Source organism: Aythya fuligula, chromosome 3 (genome assembly GCF_009819795.1).
Source record: "Aythya fuligula isolate bAytFul2 chromosome 3, bAytFul2.pri, whole genome shotgun sequence".
Classification (NCBI taxonomy): Eukaryota; Metazoa; Chordata; class Aves; order Anseriformes; family Anatidae; genus Aythya; species Aythya fuligula.
The window spans coordinates 96,241,803-96,264,093 of record NC_045561.1 but is presented as its reverse complement, the minus strand read 5'-3'; the positions used below and the strand labels follow the sequence as shown (position 1 = coordinate 96,264,093).

Genomic DNA, 22,291 nt, shown 5'->3' with positions numbered 1-22,291 from the left:
GAAGAACTTCTTTACTGAAAGGGTTGTGAGGCATTGGAACAGGCTGCCCAGGGAAGTGGTGGAGTCACCATCCCTGGAAGTCTTCAAAAGATGTTTAGATGTAGAGTTTAGGGATATGGTTTAGTGGGGACTGGTAGCGTTAAGTCAGAGATTGGACTCGATGATCTTGAGGTCTCTTCCAACCTAGAAATTCTGTGATTCTGTGATTCTGTGATTCGTTTTCAATGAACTTTTTAATTCAGCACCTTTTAATGACTTTATCAAATGAAAGGATTCAGACTCTTTTGTGTCTCTAGAACTCTGTAATTCCTCTATCCCCAGAAGTCGCTGCTCATACTGTGGGGAAGGCATGTTCTGCAGCAGAGGAGGGGTTTGCAGTGTGAAGGTGGTTCCTGCACCAGGACAGTCCTAGGAAGGGAGCCACCAGGAGCAGGCAGCCCTCATGCGAGCTGCTGGTGAGCTGTGAGCAGGGCCAGGAGCAGTAGCAGCCACCCCACAAACATACAAAACAGCCCCTAGGGAGAGCAAGTGACCGGATTGAGGCGAATAGGGCAGGCAAACAGGGCATGGCACATCATCCAGGGCACAGCATGGTAGTTCGATCATGAGGGCACACAGGAAAGGCAGAAGGTGTGCCACTTTCTTCTATTCTGAGATCAGTAAGAAACAGCCCCCTACTGAAACAGAAATGGTGTCCACTCACTGCGATAGCCAGGCTGAGGCTGAAACCTGGCCTACACCCAAACAGACCTCTGAGAACCAACATAGCTGCCCAGGCCCTCAGTTGCAGAGAACTCCAGAATCTGGATGTCCCCCTCGGGCCTGAAGATAGAAGTGGATGCTGCAGATAAAAGTGTGCCAGCTGAATGAACTTTTTGAGCACACTGCCATGTTGTGAGAGGAGCTCACCATGGAAAAAAAAAAAAAAAAAAAAAAAGTTATCAAGGAATCTGAGCAGGAGATTGATGCTCAGTATTGTGCTCTGACACAGGCTGAGAGACTTAGGTCCTGGCAAGGGGAAGGTAAGCTGGCTTCTAGGCCTGAACTGACAGACTTGACTGACTCACAAGACAAGGGAGACTGATCCCTTGTCTCTGCTTGGAGCAGGTGAAAGAGTCTCCCTCTTGCACCCGAGGTGCCCCTACACAACACATATGATGCTCTGGGGCTGGAAAAAGGAGTGTGTGAGTAATGGCAAGGAGCCAGGAAAGGACGAAGTTGGTACAACCAACCACCTGTATTAGAACCAGTGCAACAACAATAACAACAACAACAAAAAAAAAACAAACAACTCATTAACATATTAACAAATTGTGTTAATAACTGGAGACTCCTCTCTGAGAGGTGCTGAGGCATCTGTTTGACATCTGGATAATCTCTCGAGGGACTTCTGCTGCCTTCTCATTGCCCGCATTTGTGATACCATAAAGAGGCTACTAAGCCTGGTGTGGCCAGAAGACTACCACCCATTCCTACTCTTTCACATATGGTCAAATGAGGCTGCAACAAGGATAATTTGAAATATCATAAGGAACTTTATGCCCCCTGGAAAGATGCTGAAGGGATCAGGAGCGCAAGTACTGTTCTCCTTTGTCCTGCCAGTTGGAGACTGAGACCCAAGAAGAAGATGATAGATCAAGTGTATGACTGGCTGTGTGGCTGGTGCCATGATCAGGATTTGGGGTTGTGTGATCTCAGTTGGGGTTGTACAATCTCAGTCACACTTTTAAGAGACCAGGCATGCTGACACAAGGTGGGTTGCACCTGACCAGGTGGGCCAAAAGCATTCTAGGCAGTAAGCTGGCTGGACTTATTAGCAGAGCTTTAAACTAGAGTAAGCTGGGGAAGACGATGTTCCTCTGAGTGACCGGGGAACCTGGAAACACTGACATTTTAGGAAGCAACAGGAAAATACATGTGAATTGTCCCAAAGGAATTAGGAAGGGCTCCTCTAAAAAGATGATGCAGTTGATAGCCCAGCTGAAGTGATCTTGGGGAATATAAAGAAGGTCCATATGTGCATGATGAGGTTCAACAAGTTCAAGTGCATGGTGCTGCACCTGGGTTAGTGCAATCCCAGACATGAGGACAGACTGGGAGAAGAATTCATGGAAAGCAGACCTGCAGAGAACGACTTGGGGGTTCAGGTGGACAAAAAGCTCAACATGACCCAGCAGTGCATGCTTGAAGCCCAGAAGACCAACTGCATCCTGGGCTGTATCAATGGAGGAGTGGCCAAGGGAGAGGATTGTCCCCCCCTACTCTACCCTTGTGAGGCCCCATTTGGAGTGCTCCATCCAGGTCTGGGGCCCCCAGCACATGAAAGATGTGGACTTGTTAAGTGGGTGCAGAGGAAGGCCATGAAGATGATCAGAGAGGCTGAGAGAGCTGAGGATGTTCAGCCTGGAGAAGAGAAGGCTCTGGGATGACCTCATTGATGCCTTTCAGTACTTAAAAAAGGCTTATAAAAAAGATAGTGAGTGACTTTTTACTCAAGCAGATAATGATAAGACAAGGGGGAATGGTTTTAAACTAAAAAAGAATAGGTTTAGATTAAACATTAGGAAGAAATTCTTCACTCAGAGTGTGGTGAGGCACTGGAACAGGTTGCCCAGAGAAGCTGTGGATGCCTCATTCCTGGAGTGTGTTCAAGACCAGGCTGGATGGGGCCGTGGACCACCTGATCTAGTGGGTGGCATCCCTGTCCATGCAGGGGGTTGGAACTAGGTGATCTTTAAGGCATTTTCCAAACCATTCTATAATTCTGTGATGTTTAGAACATGATGTAAACAAGTAAGTATCCATACCAATGCAGAGAGGAGATGGATAGTTCCAACGTCGAACTGTTCCTGGCATACAGGAAATATGAGAACGGCCCTGTTTGGAAAGGGAAAAATATGAGATTTTAGATACTCATTATGGGACCTGCCAGCAAAGCAGAGCTACAAAGGACTTCCTGCCTCATCACGTACACTTTTCATATATCAACCAACTGCATTATAATCACTTTCATGAGTTTGTTAAACTATTTTCAAATACTTCAGCTTTCATCATCTTTTTCTGCTGGCTAAATGTTCTGAAATGCTCTTCTTTTGATAACTTGAAAACCTCTTCAAAATTTCAGACTAAATGTAAGGATGATTACAAGAGAGAAGCAGCTGACTGTGCATTCATATGGTCAAGTCAGTTCAGTCCCCATTTTATTCCAGGGCCCTGGTCCACAGTGTAAGAATATGATTTCACCTTCAGGCTACAATATGGAATGAGTCAACCATTGCTCTGAGAAGTACAGACTGAGAGAAATTTGTTCCACATCTGCTTGCTACAGATGGTATGGATGTGGACCATGCCAAAAAAGTCATCCACAATTACCAGCAGGCCTTGAACTCTCACATACCCTCACAATATGACCCACTGCACACATGCAATATCTTGGCAGACAGCTATAAAAGGACAAGTGCCTTTTTATTTAGCTGTCATGTTTAATTTATTCTGCCTATTTTGAAGAAATATCCCAAGAACCAAGCAGAATCATATGGTAGCTAGAAGTGAAAAATGTCATGGCTGTAATCTGCAAAACCTACTCCCACATACACTTCAGGGTGGCTGCCCTGAAACGTCTGCAAAATGCTCTAAGCTTTAGTTGCACCAGCAACAGTTCAAGCTGAAAACTTTACAGTAGCACAAACAAAAGCCTTTTTTTTTTTTTTTTGTCATTTCTCTCCTCTGAGAAACTCAGTTTATGCATCTGCTGTTGGAAGGCAAACACTGAATAAACTGGCATGAGTGAAAGAGTCTGATATAGTGAACGAGACATGGACTGAGAGCAAGGCATAGTTCTGGTGTCAGTAATTTGGATATATGACATTGGAAGTCACATCTCTTGTTTGTTTTTATGAAGTGTATTAAGAGCCTGATAGTTAGCAAGGTAGCACATTTTATCAATATGTTATGAAATTTTATTTATATATTATTTGTCCAAAGCAATCCAATTCTCAGAAAAATAAAATCGAGTAAGTAAACTAGTAAAAGAAAATACATTTGATGAATTTGTTTTCATGTTATTTGTTATATTTACAAAAAAAAAGTAATCATACTAATTTGAATAAAGCTCATACAGAATTGTATTGAAATACATGGGATGAAACTTAAATAATCATTTAGTTAAATATATTTATACAACCTCTGACATTCAAACTGAAGCATTTTGGAAAAAAATAGAAAAAAAAAGTAAAAAAAAATTACATTAAAATTAACACAAAGTATTTTTCTTACGAGAATACTTTTTTAATTTAAAGGAAAAAGATCTGTGCACTTATTGTGTGATTTTAGTTACTTGCAAAATGGATGAAGTTTTGAATAATTTACTTAATTCAATATTTCCTGGTTTATTTTATCCTCTCTTTCCCGTCTTCTGTGATTGCATTTCTCTGATGTGAGCTGGGGTTAGGGAAGCCATAATTTATCTACCACAGTCATGTAAAAAGTAAAATGGTCTATAAAAGATCTTTTGAAAAATAAAGTGAAATGATTCCTCTGGTTTCAAGCCTCCTTGCAACAAGAGCACACTCTGATTTCAGTCTTTCAAAGTTCCCTCCTGGGGGGAGACACTTAATCCTACAGCTAGCAATTACCTTTCTTATGCATCTCCAGGCAGTAGTTTAAGCTCTATGACTTTCCTGGTAAGTCTCAATTATAAACTAATCCTCACCTGATTGTTATTGCTAGCTGTGAATAAGTTCTCTAAAGACTGGGGGTAAATTCATATATAGAGTGGGAAGAAAAAAAAAAAAAACACAACACACATACGGAAATGTGTATGGATATGCAAAGTTATGCTTGGTTTATACTTGTTGAATACAAAAGATATTGCACCTCAGAGAACTTTACTTTCCTTATTTATATATTTTTTATTTGGAGCCATTTTTATTCATCTTGGCCGAGCAACATCTGATACATAAATTTGTATCTTTCTTACAGCAGAGTAAGTATAGATATTATACAGTACAGTATATATATCCTCATTACTATCTTGAAAAGTTTCATAGTCTTTCCTATTTATTCATTTTTGAATTTAGTCATTGAAAATTCTTTTTATGCTTAAGACAAGATTGCAAAACCATTTTTTATATTAGTCAGATTCCACAGTTAGAACTAAATTTGTCTGTGTGGAAGTAGAATTAAGAAATCACATTAGGGAACAATATGCAATGAAATTTTAAGTAAGTACTTCATTATAGAATCCCTCTAAGTATAAAAACATAAGTGCAGTTAGTCATATTCAAGGACTACAGAAAAGATACACACAAAAGACATCTTGTGGGTTTGTGATAGTGGTATACACACTGAACTGAGCATTACCACAGATCAGCTTATATGCAGATCTCTTCAATACAAATAAATTATTATTTTATACTAATACTGTATTTTTTTTTTTTGAAATCACACTTTAGAATTTGCTCTAAGTAAAAATAGGTACAAAACATCAAGACAGGGATAACAACGTTCAGAAGGTTTCTGATACACATTCCTACTATTTCTGAAGTATACCCTAACGTGAATGAATCCACCTCAGTATTTCAGTAATACTATTTTCAGTATAGACAGAAAATTCAAAGAGACTATATCTTGAGGGTTTATCTATATCTAATGCATGTCATAAAAAACTGAACCATACCCTTTCTTTTTTTTCATATGCAAGATTCAGATGTTTCATAGCTGAGAAAGTAGGGAGAGAAGATCATGCAATATCATGGGCAGTACAAGTAGGAGTCAATCCATCAAACCTAAACAATGCAATATTAGATATCCATGCTAACCTTCTGACATCTTAATCAGTGAAGAAAGGTGATACTTTCAGAGGAGGTACCTGTCCTAATAATGAACAATCTTAGGATGAGTCATTTTTTGGGCGTGGGTCTACAGTGGGAGCATAAACAGCCAATTCTGATTAGATAAGCTGTTTTTCAGATAGAATAAATTAGATTAGACGTTATTCCATTCAAGAGGAATTCCATTCCTTCAAGAGGAATCAGTCTTAATTAATTTTCTCTCTTTGTTGTATCAGATCACTGTTATAGGCTATACCGAATAATCGGATGTTCAACTGTTTTCTGAGCAGAATAGGGAATCCCATTACATGTCTCTACCACCATGGCTAAAATTTCACTTAGAAGAACTACTTTCAAAAAAATGGAAAAACACAGTATGGTTTCAATAAGCATAGTACTAAAATCATTTTCTAGAAAAAATATTTTAGCCATGTCATTTCCTTGTCCATTTGATGTTTTTTTACTACTCAATGGTATTTTAAGATATAAGACATGCAAGATGTGCCAGACAGTGTATATTCCACAGTGTATATTTTGAAGAAAACAAAAGAAAGAAAAGAAGAAATACCTGTAATGTATATCCTGGCTCACACTGAAATGACAACACATCATTCACCATATATCTGTCTCCTGATTTGATCCCATTGCTAGGAATTACTGGTTCTGGACAGGCAGCAAGGCCTACAGCTGAGGAAAGTAAAAACAAAACAAAAAGCATAAGTAAGTAGACATCTCTTTGTTGATATTTTCTAATTAACTCTTTCAACGGCATAATTTGTTTTTAACAGAACATTAATTAAAACATATTTCAACATTAAGCTGTACTGTTGTTTAAAGCACAGAGATTTTCAGAACTACCCTGCAAAATACAAATGGTATGACTGAAACACAAAGATTATACACTGCAACTGTACCAATTATCATGTCATGTTGATATGATATCCTGCATCATTTTATTGTCTTCAAACAGTATGTTAATTCTAGGATTTTTTTTTTTATATATATATATATATATATATATATATATAACTTCTGCTCTTTTCCTTTTAATGAGAGAAGCAGAGAGAAAGTACATATGTATGCGCTCTCTTTTCAGCAGCAAAAAAGAAAAACTACTGAGGTTAGATGGTTGGATAGCTAGAGACCAAGGGTATTCCTTATGTTTAGATAATTGATCTCGTGTGTTGACTATAAAGAAGTTCAGACATCTGAAATTTAGAACTTTAAACTTGAAACTAAATCTTTGCATAGGTGTAACAGAACAGTCTCTGTTCTTAACTATTTTTAGCCAGGTGTTAGAAGCAGAAGATTACTTTATAAAAACTATCCATGACTGGTAATTTCTCAGATATGTTTGGCAACCCAACATAGCAATTTATTCTTTTTGCTAAGTATATATCACTTTTATCTTTTTATTTTGTGCCTGTCTAAGGATTTAGTCAACACAACACAAAAATTAAATATCAACTCAGCTAACTAAGCTAACATGCTTCAAATGATAAGGACAGTTGACAAGATGTTCATTGGATTTAAAAATCTCATGTTTTTAAGATTTGTTTTGCAAACAAATGAACCACTAGAAATATTTTGCTAGTTTATGGTCTGATTACAAAATTTAATTTCACAGAAGTTTGAAATAGCTCTTATATATTCTCCTGAAATTGTTGTTGCTGAGCCATTTTGTTTCTTTCTGGAAATAGGTTCCATAGTCATGTACACTCTTTCTATGTCCTGTGCCCTTGAGTCTTACTACATTTCATTTTTTTCAGGTATTAGCAGCAAGCTACTCTAATGCTGAATGACAGCTATTAAGCTATGAAGTACAATCTTTAAAACAACTGCTGCAAGAGTCATTAAACTAAACATTTTCTAATTAACACATAAAGAATTATTTAAGTGTTAAAAGCTACAGGATATCTCTGAAGTACTTTTGTAATGCAATGTATAATTTAAAAAAATATCTAAAGTCAATTTAAAGATATTCAGTAATTGCTTCCACAAAATTTACAAATATTGGCATTTTAACAATATCAGAAACTTTCGATGTTTTGGTGGCTCCATGTGGCGAATAGGGACTTCATGGTAATTATGAACTGTAATATTTAACATAGGCATGAGAATAATATCATCGTTAACCTTAATGGTTTTATTTTAGTTGCAGTTTCCTAGTATAATTCCTTTGGTCAACCAATCAGTGTTCCATAATACCATAAAAGTGTCCATGTCTGAACAATTTATTTGGGTATGTATAGGCACTATTTAGCCATGATCTGCACCCATACGAACTGCCTCTTTTCTCCAGTATTAAGTGAAAGGTAGCATCTTATTACAAAAATTACTACACTATAAAGACTATCGTTTATTATAGACTATTTGTTTATTAATTATTGTTATTTATTATGGCTAATTAATTTTTTTTTTGCTTGTATTCATACAGAACTCAAGCAAATCAAGATGCATTTCTGAATTTCCTTAGCCTTCTCACTCTTGAATAGAAAATAAAATAAAAGATAGGCTCCAAACACACCATTATTAAGCAAGTAAGCCCCTAACAAAGACACTGTGATTAAATGCTTTTAGATAGAGATGTACTTGATGAATTCTATGAATATAAATTTGATATTTACTTCCTGTCTTCAAGAAATTCATGCTTTTGTTGAATTCAGAATTGGTGTGTGTGTTGAGAGTTACAGGTCTGCAGTCTAAATTTGTATCAAGTTATTTTTGCAGATTTTACTGAGTCAAGAAATAGTTTTGTAACAGTGAGTGCATGGCAATATTAACAATGTGCTTACAATATAGCTCTTTCTGTCATTATTTAAATAGCATATAGACTAATCAAAATAAAAGCTTTGAAGTCATTTTCTGTTCAACTGTTAATATGGTATGACACTACATTATTTATCTTAATATTTTAATAATTTGATAAAAAAAAATCTTTCTGTTGTTTGCTTTATATTATTGCTTCTATTCCATTGGAATAATATTCATAATATAGAATATTCTATTATATCAAAAAATGGTATGCAAAACCAACTCATAATTTACTTTATTTGATATACAAAACAGTAAGAAGCAATATTACTTCCTCAAAAGAAAATAGAAAGTTGGAAACAGTAAAATATTTTCAGTCCTTAGCCCCCATCATCTATTCATTACATAATATTAACCTATAACATTTACTTTTGAATAAGAGAACAAAAATAATATGCTCTGTCTTGCTCTTTTCAGGAAAACTATTTACTTGGTATAGTAAAATTTCAATTTAACTTGTCATAGGGTTCTGTAAAAATCTATGGTATGAAAACTAACGTTTTCAAACTTAATTGATTTTAAAACATTCTGATTGCGACTGATACAGTCACAATGTTTGAATGTTGTTGAAATAATGAATGTTTCAGAGAAAGCAAACGAAATTCAGTATCTGGGGACAAATGAAAGAACTTAACTATCCATGACTTTGAAATACATTAAATGAGATTGTATGTGAACAGTCAGTAATAAAGGGAAAACATGTAAAATGTCAAGTCTAAGCAATCAAAAAAGGACAAGGATTGCTCAGTGCATGCTCTTCGGAGCTCTGCTTCTGCTATGCAGTACAAGAGAGAACACATCAACGTCAAGAATGATAACCTTCTTCCTGACCTTCTTCCACTTACTGCCTGATAAATACTTTTTTGGCCTCTGCTGTGCCATAAGACAAACATGCCTCACTTCAATAATTATATACATGCCTACAATTACCTCAAATTCTGTCCAAACATCACTGCCATTGATGGCAGAAAGAAAATCCTTGCTGGCATATCTGACAATATGAATGCCCATTAGTGTCCATTTCAGAAAGCTGCAAACTGAGCAATACAAGAATTTCTTGACAGCATGACCCAAAGTCACTGGGCTTTCTTTTTTGACTTCCTCCCTCCCACCCTTATGTGGCTAACTGAACATACTGTTCTTTATTACACTACAAACGTAAAGCTGGAGTTACTTCTTTCTGTTTTGATGCTGGCGTATATCAGCAACCCAAGTTGTTCTTTCCAAAACTGCATGCTTCAGACACCAGCCTTGAAAATGCATTTACCTTACTGGATTACTGCAAGAGAGGTCAGATTCTTTTCAACAGCCAGGAAGGTATATAGATATACTGACAGGATCTGGACCTATTATATTAAAATTTCCTCATTTATGACTCACACCTGATTTAATAATGGGAAAAGATCTAATTGTGTGAAAGATCTTAATGTGGACCACAACAAACAAACAAAAACAGAAAACCTGCTATTTAGAAGTATATGTTCTCTTCTCGTCTGATCTTATCCTTCAATTTGTTGAGATCTTTAAGAAATGCTAAAAAAATATTAATTGTTTGTATTATGTCAGTTCCTGAGAACCTTTAGCACTTGAAAACACACAACTGAAAAGTTTCAGAAAAAGAGAAAGTAATTAAAAGTATGCTCATTTTGTTGCATATATTACATCATCTTGGTATACCTGTAAAACAAAGGCTTATAGGAAGAATGACACCGAATCATGCCATGTGTCTTAATTCAAGGTAATAAAGCTAGATGACATTATTAAAGCACTGACTGCATAAAGCATGATTTTTATTGAACTGTTTTAATTATAATCATTTCGTTTAGATATATTTACACAAACTTTTAGAGAGGTTTGTGGCCCAAATCTATGTGTCTATGTTCACCATATATTAAGCTCCTAGAAAAGCAAAACTAACTTCAACTGAGAGGTTCAAGCAGGGTGTTGTGTGAGCAAATACTCATTATTTTCAGACATTTATTATATTCTATATTTGTTTGTATATTAAATTAAATACTGAAAGTACTAGAATTAATAAAAGAGATTTTAAGACTAGGCTTGAAACATCAGTGCCTACAAATGCAATTGAATTAAACAGACATTTCTAAATCATCCTGTTTGGATAGTTTCTTCCTTTGTTCATTAAAATTAAAATGAATTCAATCAAAGGGCAGGAATATTTATTCTTCCTACTGCTGTATGTACTGGAAATGCAACAAAGCACATGTTTGCTGGTAGTTGTGAAAATGATTGTATTTTTTATTCTACCACAGTTTGGGAGAAAAACATGCATATGAAAGATTAGTTTGAAAGATTATTTTTTGTCTTTCCTACAGTTATCTTTTGCATACATTTTACTGCTTTGTTTGTCATCACAGATTGCTGCAATCAGTTTAACATCTATAATCCTTCTGAAATAACAAGAAACAATGCCACACAGTGGCTCTCAACAATACTTTTTTCTCAACACTTCGATCAGTTTTACATTTTTCTAAGGTACTGACCAATTCCTTCTCTTGACTTGGCTGAGTTCATGTATCTGCCATTCTTAAAAAATGAACAAACAAACAAAAAAAAATGTTATATCATGGCACAAATGTCATGTCATAGCATACGAATTAGGTAAGACCACTCAACTTGGACAACTAATTCATATATGTATTTTTGATGCCTAACATAAAAAACATCCTAAGGTAAATGACTAAATTGTATTAGTCACCAGAAGACTTGTGTGGTTTTGAAGGCTGCAAAGGGAACATGCTGTCTGCCTAGGTTAGACACAATCTAAGATTTACAGAAGCAGACTGACCAGAACATTCTCATGGAAATAAAGAAATACACAGGAAAAAAAAAAAAAAAAAAAAAAAACAACAAAAAAAAAAAAAAAAAAATGGAGATGACCATCTCAATTTTTAAAATTCCATCATGAAAAGGAATTTTAATGATATATGTTTCCATCCATTCCAGAAATTCCATCCATACATAAATTTCCATTAAAATTCCATTAAAGGAATTTAAAAGGAATTTAAAAAGTTAAAAGGAATGCACCTTTTCAAGAAATAAAACAAGGCTTATTAAGTTATTTAAATTAACTTGAAATATTTAGCATATAAATAAGCTGTGAGTAGAAGCTGAATCTTTTATAAAGTATTTATTAAGTTTTATAAAGTTACTTTAAAAAAGCAATATGCAGTGTAGAATATATGTGATCATATAAAAGTAAATTAAGTATATTTTACTGAAATAAAGCTATTTTCCCTAACATAGTAACCTAAATCCAGGCATGCTTATCGCATTTACACTTCTGAAAAATACATTTTTAAGTAGAAGTTCCCCTCCATTTATTCTATTATACAAATGTGATATATAATATCTATTCTATATATAATATTATAATAATAATTAAATAATAAAATTCTATGTATAATAATTATTTAATAATATTATTTATCTATTCTAGATAAATAATTTATCTTCTGAATAAAAATAATTTGAGGACAACTAAGGATACTCCTCTGTTTCTCTTGCTTCTTGGAATTTCTTCTGAGATGAAGGGAATGTTCCTAAGTGATACTCACTTATTACTGTCTTTATGAAAATTATTTTCTTACATATTTCTGGAAATCTGTCCTTCATCTGTGAAACAGTTTTTTCCCCTGTCACTCAATTTCTTTTCTCGTAACTACATAAAATAAAGGAGAAGCCCTACATTAAACTGCAGAACATATGAATGGGTTCAAAATCTATTGCTTTTCCTCTGTCTTCAGCAAAGACCAACTGAAAGAAGATAAGATAGTGGGTTCCTGAAAAGCAGCTACTGACAATTGACAAAAAGTAGGAAAGAAGACCTTTTGATACCTGCAGTGACCTGAACCCACCTTACTAATTCTCAGAAGAATATCTTTGTAAGCAAAGTATGTAGAGAATTTCAGCAACAGGAAAGGAGAGAAACTCTCAGGCTCTCTCTTATAAATTTTTCAAATGTGTTCTGGAACAATAACTGAAAACCATGTACTCCATCACCTACTTAAATATCATGACCAATAGCTTATATTCTGAAGAGCCCAAGTCCAGCTCTGTCCCCTAAAGTACTATTAAACACAGGTCTCTGGACTTATAATGGGGTGTCATAATTTTTGTACAGTTGTGTCCGCCTTGTACATCTGGTCTTAGTGTTCTACTACTTTTGATAAAACACTTAAAAGACAAGGTGAACCCAAATGATTGACCATTTTGCAACTAGAATGCTGATCCAAATCCTGCTGCAGCTGTTTCATAAAAGAGAACAGACTTAAAAATAGATATTGAAGACCCCCACTATCACTATTTTTGTACCTGTAAAACACCCCAATCCTTTGGAATAAAAATGTCCTTTCAATCAATTTTAAATTGACTTTTAAATTGACTTCTGAAAAAGCTATTTTTTTCCAGTGCTGCTTCAACCAGTAGGTGACTGAGTGATCACAGACTTCAGAATTCATAACCAAACATGAGCAATATTTGCACCGTTTTGCACTGAGAAGTATTTTGTTTTCTGCTTATTTGTTGGTCTAAAAAGGAGACCACTCAATATAAAACAGTAACTTCTTGCTGTGGTGATTTGCTGAGTTTCTGTATTCACAGACACGCACAGATATACTGTACTCCTGTTTGCCCTGCAGAGACTATATACCACACAAGAAAGCAAATTATTCTCTCCTGTCAGACTGTCAACAGAATAGTTAAGTAAGCTCTGAATGCTGAATTTTGTTACCTTGACCTGCACTGTTGCTTTTCTAAAAAACATTGACATTGAAATATTGGCACCACTGAAGTCAATAGATGTTTTAGCAGAGCATGGTTGTGAGACTGACAATTAGGAGACAAACAAAAGCATAAATCCAACTGACCTTGCATGCTCCCAAACACTTTTTACTTGTTAACAGAATATTTTTTTTTTCCAGAAATTGCTGGGATAATAAAACCGATACGATAAAAGATAAAAATTGAACTTCAAAATGTTCATTGTACAACAAATTCCTAGAATAATTTTGTACTTGTTCAGAACACATACGAAATTACATTTTCACTGTAGGATAAAGGAGAGGACTGGGTAGGAAAAAGTATCTCTGCCAACACTGACCAGCTAGGAAGGAGGGGTTCACCATGGGAAGGATGGGGAAGAAGATTACAACCTACATTTCTTTGAGGAAAAGTAAATGGTACAGAAGGCAAAAGGTGCATGTTGATGCAAAGAGAAAGACACCTTCAGAAACATAAAAACAGGATGAAAGGACACTTACCTCAAGTGTATAATAGAAATGCATCCAGAATGGGAATTAAGTATGATGAACTAGAGCTCCACATATGGTCACAGAACTGAAAAATCACTGGCAAAACTGAGCTGTGATAGAACAGCTTGCATATTGGGTAGTATGCTGGACAGATAAAAGCTCTTCAGGAAGACACAGGGAAGATCAGGGGATAGCCTTCCATATGAAGAAGTTGAAAGGCATGGTGCTTTTACATGTCAACATACAGGTCAATGGATTGGGTGAGAGTTTGTGGATCAGGATCAGAGGAAACAAGAAGTATGACATTGTGGTAGGAATGTATTACAAACACCCAATTGATGTAACAAAATAGACATTTTAAACAAGTTAAGGAAATCTCTGTATTACAGGTTCTGGTTCTTATCTGACACTCTAACCTCCCTGACATAATCTGGAAGAGAAACATAGTGGAACACAACCAATCCAAGAGGTTTCAGGGTAGGAGGGTAGCTTCTTGATACATAAACACTTAATACATAAATACTGCAAAAACTGTCATCAGCCTTCCTAGGTTCTTCTGCTCATACCACTAGTGATTTACCAAGAGAACTGTAGTGTTTTATTGTAGCTCTGAGATTTTAAAGCTGTGTTTGTTGTTGTTTTTTTGGGGAGGGAGGGAGGAGGCAGAGGGTTGTTGTTTGTTTGCTTGTTTTGCAATTACATCAGTTGTTGAAAGGAATTTGAAGGAATAGCAAGGAAAATAATGTGTTATCAGTTCTGTTTTTTATGATTTGGCCAACGGTGAAACTAACTAATTTGTTTGTTGCTGTTATCTATATTTTAGAATAAACTGAAACATGACAAAATAAATATACATATTAAACCCCACACCTTTTGAACGTTGTCCTGAATTGGCATCTTAATTTGTTGTATGGTGCTAACTGTGAAAGCCGAGTTCAGTAATCTCAAATATCACTTAATTTAAAAAGTCGGTTTAATAGATGCCACTTATCTCAGGCTTGTGCTGAGTAGAGATTGGAAGTCAGGGAAAAAAACACAACAACAAACAACAATATAAATGTTCTCTCTGTCCTTATGCATGCATTCTCCTGAGAAAGTTTCAAAGAGCGAGCAGTCTTACTTTTATATTCCAGGTGAAAACCAGCTGCTGCCACGCTAATATCAGAGTGAAAATGTAGGTAAAGCTGATTGGAAGTGCTATTCAACAATGCTGGCACAGTTGTACCTAGAAAAATAGAAGTTATTGTATAAACTGTTATATCATATTTTTTTATTGAAAAAGAAACAAACAAACAAACAAAAACACACCATAATCAGAACTCAACCAGACAGACTCATTTTCTTCTCATATTCATGGTAATAAGCTTAATTGCCATTTGACTTTTTTACACTTCTATAAAAAAAATAGCAGTACATAATAGAGCAGACAGGCTGGACATTTTGTCTGTATCTTCTGTGTCCAGATCTTCTTCCAACTGTAATATTTCACCACTTATCTTAACTATTAGGATATGACACAAAACTTAGATGTAGGTGCAGTGTGTTTAAAAAAAAAAAAAAAAAAAAAAAAAAAAAAAAAAAGACATACTAACTTTATATAGCCAATTCATAGAATAATAGAATAGTTGAAAGCAAAAAGTATTCAAATAACAATAATAAAACTGTGTGTCACTGAATTCAGTGCATGTGATACAACAAGCTTATTGTAACATTCAATACATTGTTATTAGCATTGCTAAGTCTGACACCACATTTCTTCTGTGTTACCATACGTAACTCACATCATAGAGTCTAATGATGGCAAATCTACTCAGGCTAAAAATGACTTTTTTTTTTTTCATCTATCCTCAAAGAAAGTATCAGGTAGCTAATGAACAGTGGTCATATAAAAAATATTTTCCGCTTCTTGTGGGGCATTTGCTGTTTCTATAGCAACTGTGCTCAGCTTAGGTATGAGCTTGAAATTCAGTCTTGAAAAGAAACTCCAGAAAGAATTAGCTTTGCATTTCTACAATCTAAACTAAGAAAGGTAAAAGCTTTTAAATCTAAAAATGTATTGATAGTGAAGAGCTAAAAAGATTACAAGTTGGTCTTTTAAAACTGTAGCTCTTTAAGGAAGTCTTTACTTGTCTGACATGGAAGCTACAGAAATTCACAGACAGTACAGAGCATTCATGTCATACAATACTTACAGTGGAATACAGAAAACAGTGAAACATCTGGAAGGGAGGATTTTTCATGGTATCCAAACAGCATTTGAAATACATTTAAGGCTAAGGTGTCTGCTCAGTAAAGGTGAGGATATTGACTCAGAATGACTGTCCTCTTCCTTTAACAAAATTGCTCTTCTGGCAGTAATGAATGCTAATGCATTTCTGTTCCCTTGTAAGATCTTCTAACAAAAGACTGACTAACACTAGTTTTTTTCTTCCTGGATATGGTAAGTAAAATTTTATTCTATTTGTAAAAATGGTGACCTTCCCAAATGGAATAATTAACTGGTTTAGAGACAACCTCTGAAAACAGTCCCTTACTTTAAAAAAAAATTATGTGCATAACTTTATTTTTTAAACCCGGAAACATGTCTGTTTATGTAAGATCGATCAATAATAATACTATAAGAATTATCTCTCTCTCTCTTATTAATAACACTGTTTAATTCAAGCATTTGGAAAGGCAACTGAGCTTCATTCATGAATCAAAAAACTCCTATACAAATATATATAGTCTTCAAATGGTATTGCTTTTATACAGTAACTGTTGTAAAAGCAATTACTTCAATGCTCATTTTATAAAGGCAGCATTATTCTCATTTCCTCATGAGACAAAAGAATTCCTTTGATGAACCAGCAATACTGAAAACAAATGTAATTCATAGTTCTCTAATTTTTCTGAATGGCTCCAGGTGTTGTCTCATGACATCTGGAAAATGTGGTCTCAAAAAGAAACAGCCCACTAAAAGGCATAACCTGTCAATATTAGGCACAGGAAACTAACTTTGACACCATTGCTTCTCATGCCACAATGGCACGCTTGAAGAGAAGCCCTCATGGCATTCACAATGTCAGTCCTATTCACAGCAGCACCTTTCCAAGATGGCTGTATGAAAATCCAGATATTCTGCAACCAGGAGGACAGAAGTACAAGGTATCTTTACATCTGTTAACACATGGTCTCAGTATTTTTGTTATGGATTTGTATATTAAGCTTCTATCACTTTCCCCTAAAATAGCATCTTCACATCAAAAACATTACCATAGCATAAAAAGAAGAAAAAAGCCCTAATATTTCTGCCATTCACTGATAGATGATGACCCACAGGATTAATCCAAAAAGGTCAAGATAATGTTTTAGGGCTGCATTAACAAGCAGCCCTTACTGGTCCTACCCAGGGTAGCCCTCTAGGGCCTCCCTCCACCCAGGACCCCATTTCAGCCCCAAGGCTCTCAACCCCTGCCCCAGAAAAGCCACAGCTGAGCCCATTTACAGCTCCCCATAGGCCTGCCCTGTCCACCATGGGCGCTGACAAGCGGGGCCCACCCGGTGGCCCATGTCTCAGCCTGGCTCCATCCCGTTCCCATCCCCAGGTAGGTGTCTGCCTGATGCCTGTGGTTGGGATTGCCATGGTGCCCCTGGTTGCCCTGCTCCTTGATGGGGCACTGGCATAGGCCCCGGTGCCCAGCCCTGCCCCACAACACCCAACCCTAGGCAACTGCTATCCTCTTCCATGCCCTGACCCAAAGAAATGGTAGAGCAACCTATCTTTGAGAAGTCTTCAATAAGAAATGGACTCCAATGAATTCACCTTTTCCAGTCAACTCTCTGATACTGTTTAGCAGCACAGTTCAGTAAATTCTTAGTAATTAGATGTATATCTGTACATTTTGAATGCATATTTTGAACACACATGAATTTTAGAGAGAGAATCAGCAAAATCTGCAGACAATGGTTTTCTGCATGATTTACTGACACAGTATTGATGCCTGCTGAATTTTACTATTTATGAAACTATACCTGGAAAAAAGAATTCAGTTTTAATGTCACATTACTGGTTCAGTTTTGAGAACAGCAGATTTCATGCCATGTTTAAGTACTCTTCACTGTTGTTTTCCTACACACACAAACATTCATTGTATTGTCCAACACTCATTATATGAAAACTATAAATCTACTGTGCTACTCAATCTCCAGTGAAATATTTGTAATAAAAAGAAAAAAAGTCTTTTTCAATTATCCTGGAAATTAGGAAGATTTTTAAGCTAAAACAAGATTACACACTTTTAGTGTAGGATAAGAAAGTACTGAATCTTGAGAACCAGTAATTTTCTCACAAACCTATATTAAATAGCCATGTTAAATAGAACATTGCTAAATGGATCATTTAATCAGTTCTTTATCCACCAGGTATATTTGCCACATATTTTAACTGTCAAAAGCTAATTACATTTCATAATCTCTTTCTTCATTATTGCCAATTTAATATGCAGTGTAATTTCTAGCATTTAATATAAAATGTTAGAGTATTTTAATATTTAGATTTTGAAGTGCAATCATATCAATCTAATTCAATACCCAAATAAATAATATGTTGGGTTTCTTTTATTTGATCATTCATTTCCTTACATACTCCAAATACATCTACTCTCTCAAAGTTTGTGTAGTAACCAGAGAGGCAAATTTCCACAAGATCATTTGGCTACACCAGAATCAGATCAGGCTTGGACTAGTTTGAGAGTTCAGAATGCAATTCATGACTTAAGATCATGAGAGATATTTTTTCTCTTTGCTGGGTTTATAGATCATGCTCTGACTATAAAAAAAAGTCTCATAAAAAAGGAGTAATACCATGTATGCCTAATGTATATGTGAAACGAGAAATGACATGGTTTGTTATGTCCCAGTTGTAGTAGTTTGTTTTGTTCTCTAAGGTCCAGTGAGTTTTGATGAACATAGAACGGTTCATCTTTTTCCTGGAAAAAACATGAGCTGATAAGGATAAGCTAAGTCAAAGCTATCAAACAAAAAGTTCCTTGAATGTCAATACCACTTGCTATCACTATCTCCTCTCTATGGGAGCTGTAGGTGAGAGATTTTTTTTTTTTTCCAGAAGTATCATCACCTAGATCCCTGTAATGAAAGTTAAACAATTTAGTATTATATTTGCTTCTGAAAATCTCTTTGAATATTTAAGCACATTTACAGCACCTGAAGTTTTCTCCCCCAAAATGAGTTTCATAATTATATCATAAAAGATTTCAAACAAATACACTCCTTGTGTATGTGTGAGAACCAGCCATGTTCTCTCACACACCTATACCCTGTACCTATACCCTAAATATACCCTGTATGTTTATATCAAAGCATATCCATACCTGAAAAGCTCCCAAGACGTGGTGCTGTCATATCTCCACCATCATATATTTCAAGAGAGTCCCAATTATGTTCAGTGGCAAAGCTGATGACTTGGATCTGTAAAATACCACCAAATAACTTTTAAAACCAACTCCTCTTATCTGTTTTTAAATGTTCTAGAAACAGCAAAATGAAAGGGGAATATGCCCCAAAGAGAATATAAATAAGAATGTCCAAGCAAACAAAAAAGGTAAATGAAACATTAACTTTTTAAGTTGTCTTAACTTTTAGCAAATATGAATGTGACACTATTTGAGTAAGAAAGAGTTTGCACATATGTTCAATGATTATAAATAATTACTCAAAGTGCAAATGAGAAGATAACGAAGACAGTTGCAGACTTTTCAAGTGCCTTAGTGATATCCTAGCAGACAGAAAGGGCTGGCACTTGCATATCGCATTGAAGGGCCTGCCTTCAGTATTTTGCAGTTAAAAGAGAAACCCACTTGTTAACTATTTCACATTCATGGCCCTATGTAAACAACTAAAATTAAGCTAATCAAAAAACAATACCAAGAAAACCAAAGCACAAATATCTGAAGTAGCCCTGAAATAATCTAATTCATTACTGTTTTCTGGCACTTCTAGAGAAATAAACGTTTACTTTTTAAACTGAACCACAAAATACTTAATATTCCATGCTTGACAGAACATAGACTTGCCTGAATACCTGATCCCTCAGTCACTATGATTTTCCACACACAATTCAAGCTGTTACCATAAGGTTCAGGGTAACCTGGTGATAGAATAGTACCTCTTCGCTCAGTAAAATTCCCACTACATGGCACTGAAAGAAAGTATTATTATGAATTATTACAAAACCTTAACCATTTCAAGGAACAGAAAAGTAATAATAATTTTACTAATAAGAAAATTATCTTAATTCTCTTTCGTAGTACAAACTCAGAGACATTTCTGAACCAAACTCAAAAAGTAATGTTATCTAAAATATAATAATGACATACAGCATAAGATACAGGCAGCATGAATAAACAATCCAAACTGAACTTTGAGTGAGCTCAGCCTTGCAGCTCAGCCTAGTCATGTCTTACCAGTGTGTAACTAACAACTGCAAAGTACTAACTTTAAATACAACCACAATTGACAGAAATCCTGTGAACTTACCCCCAGCTTAAGATAGTTCTAACATTGGCCCTAGCTAGTAAAATGGTGTGATTACATTAAAAAGACGTTTAGATGTAGAGCTTAGGGATATGGTTTAGTGGGGACTGCTAGCGTTAGGTCAGAGGTTGGACTTGATGATCTTGAGGTCTCTTCCAACCTAGAAATTCTGTGATTCTGTGTGTGATTTTTTAACATAAAAGGAATTGCTTCTTTAAGGTCAAAGAAAACACAGCTAAGCTAATCAAAACCACACTACACAGAAAATAGGACACCTGTATTTATTCATAAAACATTCCAACTGATCATAGGGTAAATTCCTATGAACAGCAATTAGTTTGGGATATAAATCCAAGGAGGGATGAAGAAATACTTTTCAATATTTACAAACAAACAAACAAAAACAACAAGAAAACAAGGTTCTAAATAATATCCTATAGGAGGTCTGTTGATAAACTAGAAAATTAGCTATACTTGACAATGCTATCATTACTAATTGTGCATTATGCTTCTACTTGAAAAAAGACACCATAATTCTATGGAAGATAGAAATATACAACAAAGACTGTATAATAAAACAGGTAAAGACTCTTCTGGAGAATTAAAATATGTCCTGTGTTTCAAGCTGTAGATGAGTCATGAAAATAATGAATGTTCAAGAAAATGTGCACCACACTTGTTCATATAATCTAAGTAATTATTTGAAACACTATACTGCCTACCAGCCAGCTGGTACTCAATTACTTTTTGATATGGAAAACTGCTCTTTTAAATTGGGCATGACTGATATTAATCGAAGGAGAGTGAATATATGTGTTAAATACTATTTTCTGAAACAGTTCCTGAATTCTGATTCAGAGACGTGTGACAAAACAAATGAGTTTAAATGCAATTGCTTACCTACACAGCTTGGTACTGTGTCATTCCACTGAGCTAAGGCATTAGGTACAGAATGACATCGGATAGCTTTTGAGCCTTGCAGCAGATAGCCAGGACTACATTCGAATCGAACAACAGAGCCTGCTGAAAACTCAGAGCCAATTCTCCTTCCATATCTAGGCTCTGGAACTGAGCTACACTGTGTATCACTTGTGCGTGGTACAGCTGCATAAAGAAAGAAGAAAAATAATTTAAAAAAAAAACAACCATGAACCCAAACGACAGTCATCATCTAAAAAATAAACATACTAGTAAAAATGTGTATTGTTTCTTGTAGTAGAGAGCGCAGTTCTGTTTGTTCCTTTTATTTGTTTTCCTCCTGTCATCTCAAAGATGGGCCTAATGCTTTCATGGCTGTTAGTTGGATTATGGTTTTGGCCTGTGACAATGCACAGCTATATGACAACAGCACTTCATTGCATGTGAGTGCCATGGCTCAGATGGCCAGTGGCTTTGGAAATACATCCTTAGGCATGAGAAGATTGGTGATATTTCAGTTGCCCACTTTAATTACAAGATACTGATACCTATCAACTAATTTACTTATTAAATATGGCAACTTTGGCTTCTCATGAGGAACCAAGAGAAACATTATGCTGTAAATAATCAGATTAAAAACAATGTAATATTATACCAATATTTGATTTATCATATTGGACTATATTCATCAATTACAATGCACCCTGAAGGCTATTTAAATGTATACAGTTGACAGCAATTATTTTTACCAATAATTTTGGAGAATTCACAAACCTGATGTGATATGTGAATAGTTAGAAGACTGTAAGCAATATTTTAAAAGCAAAATGATAAAATTCATTAGAAGCCCATGAGTTTATTTTCCATTTAGTTTTCTTATTTATAAGCACTTTTTAAAGCAAACGTTTTTGTACATACCAA

The 22,291-nt window shown here is 35.3% G+C and overlaps 1 protein-coding gene across 4 annotated transcripts in view; it reads right to left on the bottom strand.

Moving 5' to 3' along the window:
* Positions 1-22,291, bottom strand: part of CSMD1 (CUB and Sushi multiple domains 1) — a 1,186,669-nt gene that overhangs the window by 158,527 nt on the left and 1,005,851 nt on the right. For all 4 annotated transcript variants that reach the window (XM_032184761.1, XM_032184762.1, XM_032184764.1 and 1 more), the window contains 6 exons: positions 21,353-21,556; positions 19,993-20,117; positions 19,291-19,387; positions 15,039-15,143; positions 6,400-6,518; positions 2,808-2,877 (listed from right to left, as the gene is read on the bottom strand). In XM_032184761.1, the coding sequence (XP_032040652.1) occupies positions 2,808-2,877; positions 6,400-6,518; positions 15,039-15,143; positions 19,291-19,387; positions 19,993-20,117; positions 21,353-21,556 (720 nt within the window). The remainder of the gene's footprint in view (positions 1-2,807; positions 2,878-6,399; positions 6,519-15,038; positions 15,144-19,290; positions 19,388-19,992; positions 20,118-21,352; positions 21,557-22,291) is intronic.